At 38.4% G+C, this 11,762-nt stretch overlaps 1 protein-coding gene across 2 annotated transcripts in view; it reads right to left on the reverse strand.

Annotated features, from left to right (window-relative positions):
* Positions 1-11,762, reverse strand: part of Aftph (aftiphilin) — a 62,850-nt gene that overhangs the window by 15,059 nt on the left and 36,029 nt on the right. For both annotated transcript variants that reach the window (XM_050140859.1, XM_050140858.1), the window contains exons 3-6: positions 7,090-7,241; positions 3,927-4,053; positions 3,022-3,078; positions 1,505-1,627 (exon numbers count right to left, since the gene is read on the reverse strand). In XM_050140859.1, the coding sequence (XP_049996816.1) occupies positions 1,505-1,627; positions 3,022-3,078; positions 3,927-4,053; positions 7,090-7,241 (459 nt within the window). The remainder of the gene's footprint in view (positions 1-1,504; positions 1,628-3,021; positions 3,079-3,926; positions 4,054-7,089; positions 7,242-11,762) is intronic.

Here is an 11,762-nt window from a genome sequence, read left to right on the forward strand (position 1 = left end):
CTCGCCTCTGTATAATGAAATGTGAGTTCAAGACCCGACCCCCCCACACACACACAAAAAAGCTACCTTGGTGTCCCCTCCTTCCGAGGCTTTTACCTTTTCACACTGTCATGGTGTCATTACTAGTTTCCCCCTCAGTCTGAACCCAAGATTTCCTTGCCTCAGTCTCCCAAGCGCTGGAGTTACAGGTGTGTCAGTACACTTGGCTCCAAGGCTTTCAAATCCCTCAACAACGGTTATAGGACTGATAAGTCATACTCAGGTTGGGGGGGGGACCCACACCATGAGGCAAGTATTTAAGTTGGGATGGAGTAGGGAGACTGAGAAGAAAATAGGTAGCTGTGGTGTGGCAGTGTGGTTCAGTGATGCTAAAAATGAAAACAAAAGGAAGCACGGTTTATGGCTTCTGGGGAGGAAAAGAAAGAAAAACAAGACAGGGAACAGGTATTCCTGATATAATTTGCAAGCTTCCAGTATTACAGATTACTGTCATGGCACCTGAAAAGCACAACCACCACCAGACACAACAGCATTACTGTATGGACCAAAAAAGTAACATAAAAATTATACATGGTGTCCCAATGACTAGTGGACTTTATATGAAGATCTTTATGATGCACTTCAGGTCCTGTTTTAAGGTGAATCACAGGTATGAAGCCAAGCCAACTAGCACAAAATTCTAAATTAAAATACATGTATTTCATTTGGTTACCTAGAAATATGCCTTCAGTTAAGTCTGAATTAAATTATGTAAGAATATAACATGGTGTAAAGTTATGACCAGGAGCTTCTAAGCTGTAGCTAACGCCAATGGAATAAGCAATAGTGATGGGGAAAGAGGAAAGAAGAAAAACTGACATTAACGTTGCGACACAAAAGCTCCATTTTCAGTAAGTATCCCAGAGCAGTGTGGGCCTGCGGGTGCAGTGTGAGGGCAAGGGAAGAGTAACTGAGGCATTCTGTCCTACCATCACAGAGCCAGGCGGTGTGCACTCCAAGCCTGGCTATCTTACTGAGCCAGTGATATTCTGGCTTGGAAATGAACTTTAAACTATGCCCAAGAATAAGCCACAGCGGCATACAGCAGTTAACACCAGATGCTTCCTGAAACATACTTGAAAGGATCAGACCTATGTTTTACGCATCATTTTCTTTTCTTTTTTTTTCTTTTCTTTTTTTTTTGACAGGATTTCTCTTTGTAGTCCTGGCTGTCCTAGAACTCGCTTTGTAGACTAGGCTGCCTTTGAACTCACAGAGATCTGCCTGCCTCTGCCTCCCAAGTGCTGGGATTAAAGGTGTGCGCCACCACCGCCTGGCTATCTTTTTATTTTTGAAAATTAGAGATAATTTGTCCATTGTATTCTAAGAGTGTTAATTAACAATCAAAACACATCTACTGTAAAGTTTTACAAATATAAAGATAAAAGATATATTAAAGAAAATAAACCAGTATGTGTACTTATGTGTCCGTATACATGCTTACAACACATACAAATATTTTTACCTGGAATGGATCAGATGTACATGTGTTCATTTCTGGTGTCATAATGGTTGTCTGACCAATAGAAGCAATTTTTTCTGCAGCAGACAATGGTTTCAATGGTTCCTTGGTGGGCTCTAACATACCCTGAAAAAGGTAAACTCATCATTAGTTGGAGAGGGATCAATACAAAGTTTATAATAATGGCAATTTAAAAGAAAAAGATCATTTCCAAAGTACTATATATATATTTTAGAATAAAATTTTTGAAGTCAAATCTTCCATTTAAATTAAGATTTTATTTAATGATGTTTAAGATACCAATATGACACAAAAAGGCAATCTTTTTACATGTGGTATGTTGAAAGCACAATGTCTGTTAGTATGACTTTAACATATTTAAACCTGAGCTGGTGTCTTGGTACTTAGATCTTTATACTGGAAAAGAAAGCACAGAGAGACTGCCATTTCAGAGAGGAGAAACACTGTTTACTCCACTGATCTGAAACAATTCAAACACACTTTTGTGTGTGGAGGAGTTAAAGAAAGGGTTTCTCCGTGCAGCCTTGCTTGTCCTGGAACTCACTATGTAGCCGAGGCTGGCCTGGAACTCAGAGAAATGCACCCACCTCTGCCTCCTGGGATTAAACGCAAGAGCCACTACTGCCTGGATTCTTTTGGTTTTGCAAGACAAAATTTACTCTGTGTACCTCTAAAACAGAGAGTAAAATCCCATTTGCCAGAACTACCTAGCATATCTGAAAAAATACAATTAACACATTAAAAATATTAAAATATTAATGGAAACTAACTAAGGTCGTGGCTCGTTTTCATGTACTATAATTTGGTATTTTCAAGCTCTTTTGAACATCCATAACCTCAATGTTGTTTTATTTAAAATTAATAATGAATTTAAAACATATCTCAAAGGTTCTAGGCACTTTTCTTTTTTCTTTTTTAAAAGTTTAGAAAATACAGGCTGGGGAGATGGCTCAGATTCAGTACTGCCTCACGAGGGTGAGATCAGAGTCAGCACCGTGCCGGTGTAGGTAATGGTGGCGCATGCCTTTAATCCCAGCATTCAGGAGGCAGAGGCGTGCAGATCTCTGTGAGTTCGAGGCTAGCCTGGTCTACACAGTAAGTTCCAGGACAGCCAAGGCTGATATCACTGAGAAATCCTGTCTGGAAAAACAAACCACCCCCTCAAAAACAACAACAACAAACAAACAAACAACAACAACAAAACTAAACAACAAGAAGAAAAACAAAAACAAAACCAAACCAACCCAAACCACCACCACCACCACCACCACTTTCTGGCAAGTGTGGTGACGCATATCTTTAATTTAAGCACTCAGGGGGCAAAGTCAGACAGGTGAATCTCTAAGTCAAGGCCAGACTGTTCTACATAAAGAATTCTATGTCAGCCAGGTCTACATACAAAGACCGTATTTCAAAACAAACTTTTTTGTCATGCTATAAAATGATTTAAAAATTAAACATGATAAAGATGAATATATGCACAGATATTCTGTACTTACCAATCCTGCTGCATACATGGGTACTATAACAGGCTGCTTCTTATTGCCAGTGAACAGCTATGTTTGTATTAGGGAGAAAGAACATGTATTTAGAGAATGATTTGTCTGTCTTGAAAATGCTTCTAATATGCTTACAATGTTTTTATTATACTGTGAATGATGAACAGAATAAACTTAAGTTTTCCTACGGGCTCATACAGACACACACACTACATGTGTGCACATATATAAATGTGTGTATATATGTAACCCAGTCCAATTTTTCATTTTACAGTTAAGGAAAAACAAAACTTTTCTAAAAAAAAAATACTTAGAGCAGTGGTTCTTAACCTATGAGCTACAACCCCTTTGCGGTCAAACAACCCTTTCAGAGGGGTCGCCTATCAGACAATCTGCATATCAGATATCTACATTATGATGCATAACAGTAGCAAAATTAGAGTTATGAAGCAGCAACAAAACTAATTTTATGATTGGAGCTCACTGCAACATGAGGAACTATATTAAAGGGCCACAGTGTTAGAAGGCTGAGAACCACTGACTTGGGCTGGAGAGGTGGCTTAGTGGTTAAGAGCACTAGCTGCTCTTTCAGAGGTCCTAAGTTCAATTCCCAGCAACCACATGGTAGCTCACAACCATCTATAATGAGATCTTCTTTTGAAGTGCAGTCATGCAAGCAGACAGAATACTGTATACACAATCAATCAATCAATCAATCTAAAAGAAAAAAAAAGACCACTGACTTTAGAGGAACATTAGTGTCTTAAAATTGCCACGTTCAAAATAAGAGAACATTCAAGCCACCATTTCTCTGTAGAGCTGGATAATCACAGCTTAAACTGAATAGTAAATTTAAAAAATACACAGGTTGATTAAAGGGTTTTCCAAGATTCTGACAAACTCACAATGTTTCGAGTGTCTATTCCCAAGGAACACAAAAGCTTCTTGTTGCTATGGGAGCCACCCCACTGGTATCTCAAGCCATGTGCATCATGAATATCCTGCAGTTCCATCCATACATCCAGCAGTTCACTGTAAAGGCCACAATGAAGCCAACAACAGGTTACTCGAGCGCTTTCACCATAAACTTCACCTTCAATACAGTGACGGTATACTATGCATTGCAATCAATCTTGTATCAACTGTTATCTCAGGGCAACCAAAAGTCAGCACTAACAGTAATTAGAAAGGTTAAGTTAAACTTTTATGAAGGAATACAGTCCAGGAATTAGCTTGTTCCTTCAAAAAAAATTTATTTATTTATTTAATATTATGAGTATTTTGTCTGCATGTGTATATGTGTACACATTTGTGCCTCATGTTCAGAGGCTAGAGGAGGGTATCAGATCTCCGGAACTGGAGTTATGGAAAGCTGTGAGCTACCATGTTGGTGCCAGGGACTAAAACTAGGTCCTCTGCAAGAGCAAAGTGCTCTAAACTGCTGAGCCATCTCTCCAGTTCTAGCTTGTTCTTTTTATTGTAGAAGAAAGACATTTAAGGGCTGGGGTACAGCATAATTGGGGTGCTGCAGTGCATGCCAAGATCCCTGGCTTCCATCCGCAGCACTGAGAAAACCTGGCATCGTGGTGCAGGCCTACATCCCCAGCAGCATGCAGAAGAAAAATCAGAAAGTCAAAGTCATCCTTGGCTACAGGGGAAGTTCCAGGCTAGCTAGCCTGTGATACATGAGATATTGTTTCAAAAAATTAGTATTTAAAAGAAAAAAAATCAGCAGGCACCCACCATTTTAATAGAGTTTCCCAATTATTGCATTTTCTCCTTTTTGTGGCTTAAGACAGGCTCTGGTAGACCTGGCCTATGGCTGCTCTTGCCTCAGCCTCTAGAGTGCTGGATTTGTATGCTACCACCTAACTGTTCTTCAGGTCTTTCTCTCTCTCTATAGTTATATAATATGCAATTTTCTATTTCTTTTTCTGACTGTATTTTCTGGCCTGCATATGCACAGTAGCATCTTCTACCCCATCTGCCATTGCCATTTCTTTCTCACGGTTTTCAGTTACCCGTGATCAACTATGTTATGAAAATATTAAAAAGGAAATTCTAGTAAGAATAATACATTAATTTATTAGGTGCTATTATAAGTATCTGCCTCATATCTCATATCACAGTACAGTAAGGTATGCTGAGATCAATTCATATAACTCTGATCACTTTATGATCTTCTACTCTTAGTTACTATTTATAATTTCTTACTATTTTTAATCTATAAATGAGGCTTTGTGAACATATAGAAAAAAAACAGCAGGTATGGAGATTACCACTATTCGATATTTTAGGCATCTTCAGGGATCTTGGAACACATTCCCTATGGACAGGGAGGGATTGCTCTGACTCTTTGCCAGTGGCTACATAACTTAGTTAGGTCAATGCACTATCATTAGTTTAGTTACAGCCTTCAGCTCTCAGTAGATGTCTTTTACTACTTGGATCCTATTATTAGGCCAGCAATGACCACTTTTTGGTATTTTATGAGGTAAATTATTGTATGGTATATTTGTGCCCTTTTTGAAAGTCTAACAGAAATACTGAGGCTACAATGAGACACAAACAAGTTACAAGTGACTTAATTAAATGGAAGAAGGAATATTTGAGAAGGAAAAGGTTGCTTTCAGAGGCAGAGAATGAATAATAAATTAAAAAAGCCCCAAAATAGAAGTAACGTTGAAATTAAAACCAGAAAATAAATTTAGACACCCTAACATCAAATAATTAATAGGAATTCTAGGAAAGGAAAGTAGAGGCAAAGGGGAGATGGTAACCATAAAGGTCAAACCATAAAGAGTGCTCATTACTGAAGAACAAGCCATCACCATGATGAGTGAAAGGACTCCAGCAAAAGACTTCATCGAAAAAAGATTTCATTGTGAAATTTCAGATCAGCAACAACTTACAAATTTGTACTAAAAGAATACAGTAAACTTTGTCTGTGTGCATTTTCCCTTACAGGTTATACCAAACTGGATAAAGGGGAAGGAAGTCTTAAGATGACAGGTGTAAGGAAGCCTAGGCTGAACCAATCTAAATAGGAGCAAGGCAGTTGGTGGAGGATGAAGCAGGAGATGACAGCCTGACAAATTTAATCACAAGTAAAACCTGATCAAGTAAAATTGTAAGAATAGACTGTTAGGGCTCAGGGTAGAAGATAAAGGACAGACTATGTGAGGTGCTGGAGAGCAGGCGTGTTTTAGCTTTCAGACTGGTAGGTTTTGGAATATCTGGGTAGATTTTTCCAGTTGGGCATCTAAAATCTGAAACATTCAAAATCACAAACTTTTTGAACACCATGTCAATGCTCAAAAATTTGTGGATTAAAACAAAAATCAACCTCTCTGCCTTTTTCAGTGCTGGAGACCAAACCTGGAACCTTATACAACCAGGCTAGGCCAACGATCTACAGCTGATCCACACCCGCAGTTCCCTAGGGCTGGGTTTCACAGCACCTCAAAGTTTGGATTTCCAGTTTGGGAATGCTCATCTTGCATAAAGTTTAGGAAGATAGTGTATAAAAGAAAACAAGGGCTTACTTAGCACTGCATAGTATTTACACAGTTAAAAAGAAAATGAGAGTTAAAAAAAATAAACCAAAAGCTGTGATGTAAGTATCCTGAGAAGATGAAAACAAAAAACAGAAGATCTACATTTTTAATTAAGCCAAGTGTGGTGACACATTTTCACAGATGTCAGGTGGGTAATCTCAGCCCTTGGGAGACTGAAGTAGGAGGTCCTTGAGTTTGAGTGTAGCTTGGTACTTGTGTGTGTGTGTGGGGGGGCTTTTTATGGCTATATAGTCAGGCATTGCCTAAAACGAAAACCAGCTCATTTATCACACTAGGTAGTCAAGAGGTAATATAACATTGGCTGATTAGAATGTTAATTTAAAAACTTCAAAAGAAACATATCAAAAGTAGAGAAACAGGGATATTTTTCTAGTCTTATAGTGCATGATTAGGCTACAAATACAATATTTTTAAACAATGCTGTGAGATTTTTTTAAATTAGAACTGAAACTAGCAGTCATATGTTCTCAAAGAACTATCTACTACTTACCCATTTTCAGCTAAGGCCTCTCTTGTTTTTATCTGCGAGGTGTTTGTTTCCAGCAAGTGCTTCAGGGAAGTAACTTCCTCGACAGCATCAGGGACAAATACAGAAGGAAAACAGGCTTCGAAAATTCTCTCCAACCGGTTGAGTAAAGCTGTCTGAATCAACCCCCAAAAAGTTCACTTTCATTTCTTCAGTTTTAATGATGTCATAATTTTAGTGCAAGCTCGCTCGCGCTCTCTCTCTCTCTCTCTCTCTCTCTCTCTCTCTCTCTCTCTCTCTCACACACACACACACACACACACACACGCGCGCGCGTGCACATGCACTCACACATACACACACAGAACAATCTACTATTGTAAGAATAAAGGAAACCACCACTCCAGTACAGAAAACAGTGACAGAGACAACTTCAACAACTACTCTAAATGACCACTGCAATTGGTTGTTGCTGTGCTCAGCAGGTGACAAACTAGGGAAGTATTAAGAAGCATCCACTGTACTTTCCATATAGTATCTTAGTCTGCTAGAGTCTCCTCAAAGAAAAAGTCAGTACTCTGTTGTATAGTAAGAAAGTTACTTCCAAGTTTGAATAAGCTTCCAAAAGTCAAACCAAAGGAAAATAAAACCACTCAGCGCTCATCTTCTTTCCATTACTCAGTGAGCAGAGTAAACATGGAGACACACAGGCCAAGGAAGGTGGGGGTATTTGGAAAAGTAGCTGCGGCAGCTAATCAGAACCATTTTCTTGACATAAACACTCAACCAAGAAAGCTTTTTTTTGAAATACCTCTGATGCAACAAGTGCAGAATACAAAAAAAAAAAGTGTCTCAAAAAAAAAATTGGAGGTGGGGCTGGAGAGACGGCTCAGTCAGTCATTCAGAGCACTTCTCCTCTTTAGAGGACCCAAGTTCCTACATCAGGTCGCTCACAACTCCAGTCTCCTTGGGCACCTGCACTCATATGCCCATGCCCATTTGCAAACACACACACCTCCACAGACTTAGAGATAATAAAGTCACTATTTTTACATGTATTTATTTTCTGCGCAGCAGTGGAGGCGGGACTGCTGGCCACGGTGTACATCTGGAGGAGAGAGGTCCCCTTTGGGGGTTGGTTCTTCCTTTCTACCACATGGATAGATCGCAGGAATTAAACTCGGGCCTTCAGACTTGGCAGCAAGCACTCTTACCCACTGAGCCATCCTGCTGGCCTGAGTGTTTCAATTTTTACTGATAAAAAAATTCAACATATCTTTATCATTTTTAATATTATGCATTATCCTCTAGAAATTCCATTTCTTTACTTACCTTGAGATAAAGCCTGGACATTTATTAGAGTATCTTTCACCATAAAATAAACAGATAAATTCACTTGGCATTTTCAGTTTTTTTTTTTTAATTAATTCAAATTTGTTGGATTCAGAATAGTGATATTTTTTTTAAGGGGAGATACCACTGTAATTTGTTGTAAATATGCAACCTTATTTCCATTAATTGTGTTTCATATACATACAAGACATTTTAAAACTGGGTAAAGTTTATTATTTAAACATTAGTAGAAATACAACTGTTATAACTTAAAGCTTGTCAGAAGATTACATGTACTACTGAAATTGATAACAGAAAAATACCACACCAAAATTCCTCCTGGCTACTGACACAAACAAGTTAACACTTGAGTTCTCCTTTTTGTAGTCAGTAACTAGGAAAAAGACAAACAAAGGGCATAATTTCCATAATCACATTTTCCAAGCGCTCAAATCTCCATTTTGGAAGCTGTACTAGAGCAAAAGCCTTATCACTTATAATTAGTCTCAGGGCACTCCTTTGCTAACTCTGCCAAGTTCTCTGACGCCCTCATTAGATTCATGGGAGATGAACAAGTCTCACTTTCAATTATGAACCCTAAAGCAAAGGGTAGACTTAAGATCCCCAGGCTCCTGAAACTTGAGCCTGTCAAGGGGACCCAGTACTAACTGGCTTCAACAAGGGGAACGGACAGACGTGCCTCTGAAAGAGATCAGATAACTATCTAAATGGAAACCTGATGAGCACTTTCCTCCTGTGCAGGGAAGGAAAATAAAAACTCACCCAGGATTACATTTTATTTACCAGAAAATTCAATCTTTACTGTATCATCTTTGTTACTTTTTTAAAGGGATGGGGGAAAGACTCAACCTGTCACCAGAAGAAAACACGAATCCTAAATTCGACTGGCTGGGCAATCCTACAAGTAACTTAGGCGTCTGAGGTTAGCAATGAACAAGCGCTCAAATGACTGCAGTGTATTTGAGGGAGGAAATTTCATTAACCTAATGACTTCGACCTCTTTTTCTTCAGCGTTTCTCACAAAGGATATAAACTACATCAAATATTTAAAACTGAGTTTTACGTATCTTTAGAATTAGATATAAAATACATTTGCTTCCAATCTTTTGTTAGATGAGGCAAAATGGGGGTTAGCAAGGTTTTCAGCAGACAGTAATACAGTAAATACTTTAAGCTTTGTAACCCATCTCTAAACAAGCAAGTCTGAGTGGGTTCCAGTAAAACTTTATGTACAAAAGCAAGAATTAAGGGACAGATTTGTCCTGTAAGCCATTCTGTGCCAACCCCTGAATTGGAGCAATAAATAAATATTAAATAACCAGTATCTGCTAATAGCACCAGCCACCGGGAAAGAGCTCAACACAACGCAGCTAACAGAATCAACAAAGATTCTGGTTAAGTTAAATTTGTGGTGACATTTGCCTTTTTTTTTTTTTCCCTCAAGACAGGCTCTCTCTGTGTAGCCCAGCCTGTCCTCTGAAGGGCTGGGATGTGTGTGCCACCACTGCCCCTTTTAAAAGCACAATGAGGTTAAAACTGTGATGAAATATAAGTTAAAAAAACTTGGCAAGTAGAATAGGTACAAAAATACAACCAATATCATGCTCAAAAGAAAACCTACCCTCAAACTCACAGAGATCCGCCTGCCTCTCTGCCTTCTCCGGAGTGCTGGGATTAAAGAGCCATCACCACCTGTCCCGACAACCATTTCTTTACCATTATTGTTTGAGCAAAAAAGTCATCACATCAAAGGCTAGAGTTGCTCAGGTAAAATATTAAATTTGGATTTACTTTAAAATTTATACGAACTATTTCTAAGCAGAGTATATCACATGACATTCACTTCTAGTTTTGATATAAGGGAGGCATCACCTAATTTTTGCAAGTTGTAACTTATTATCTAAATTGTGACTTAAAAAATATTTAAGTTCTATTTTGCCAGTGGCCATGTCAGAGGAGCAGCAGGTGGCAACTGACTTCAGAGGATGGGCCCACCAGCATGTACGGTCCTGATGGTCCTCATAGGCAAGGCTGAGAGTCTGGGCCCCAGAATGTCTCTGCTACTGCTGTGCCTTTCCATGTTTGCCACTGCCATTCTTCTCTGGTATCAGGCATGGTGTGAATGGGCATGGGGAGAGCCCCACTGGCCCTCATGTTATATGATTAACTAATGGACATTTTTACCTGTGGATTGTTAGGAAGATGTTTTCCTCCTAAGCTGTTTAACTGAAGCAATGATTTTATACAATAATAGTGTTAGGTTAAATAGGATTTTGATGACTGAGGGTCTTTAGTAAAAGCAAGATATGGTGCTGCCTCAACCCCTGATAATGCGGGGGCTGAAGAGGATGGAAAATAAGAACAAGAAAATGTCACACAGTTTGTTTCTCTTGAGAAGACATATAGACTGCGGCTTAGTTAATGATTAAGAAAAACAGCTGTGTCCCAGAAGCTAAGTTAGCTCAAGTTCTTTTAATCTTAATGTTGATATGCTCATGAGTTTCAGTGTGCAACATAGCCGAAACAAATCTTTAAATAGAGATCTTAAGTTAGGTTAAGATGTTTTTGTTATTGGATTTGTGGTGAAAAATCTTGGAAAACAATTTAAAGACAAACAAGAACAAGGACAGTCTGGCTATTGCTGACTGACTTGCTAGGATGGGTTGATGATTTATTCCTGTACTCATTTCTGCCCTCAGCTTCCTGAAATTAAACAACCAAACAAAAAACTACTGATGAGTGGGCATGCACCCTGAGGATTTAAAGTAGAGCTGACTGTTTTTCATATACAAACGTTTAGATTTGTGATTATTCTAAGCTTTCTTAAAAGATTACCTTTTGAGATAAATAATAAAATGATAGGTCCTTTCTTTCTAATGGCAAAATGCAGTCTGCCAGCAAAAGAATTGGCCAAGAAAAATACCTTGTTTTGCTTGCACTCTGTTAATCTATAACAAGTTGCTTGGACATGAATACATGTGGGTTCTTGGGACAACTTGTTTTTCACCTGTAATACGTAAAATGTTTAATCATGTGAGGGATCGGGAAAACATGCTGTTTTTTTACTTGTATTCATTGTAATCATTCACTTAAAAATAGATTGTAACCACACTGTAATTTTTATACTGCTTGAAAGATTTTGCTGGATATAAAAGCACTTGAGAGATTCTGCTGGATATAAAAAGGAAAAATATAAAGTTAGTTAGAAGGAAGAACTCAAGAGAGACAGAAGGGATACATCTAGGTAAAGGTAAGAAAAGAAACTAAGACTGGAGAGAAGATAACAGAGAGACCATAAAGAGGTGTGTGTGTGTGTGTGTCCTTTTTTTTTTTTTTTTTTTTTT

The sequence above is a fragment of the Alexandromys fortis genome, unplaced genomic scaffold (assembly GCF_014885135.2).
Source record: "Alexandromys fortis isolate MF-2015 unplaced genomic scaffold, M_Fortis_MF-2015_v1.1 scaffold_7, whole genome shotgun sequence".
Classification (NCBI taxonomy): Eukaryota; Metazoa; Chordata; class Mammalia; order Rodentia; family Cricetidae; genus Alexandromys; species Alexandromys fortis.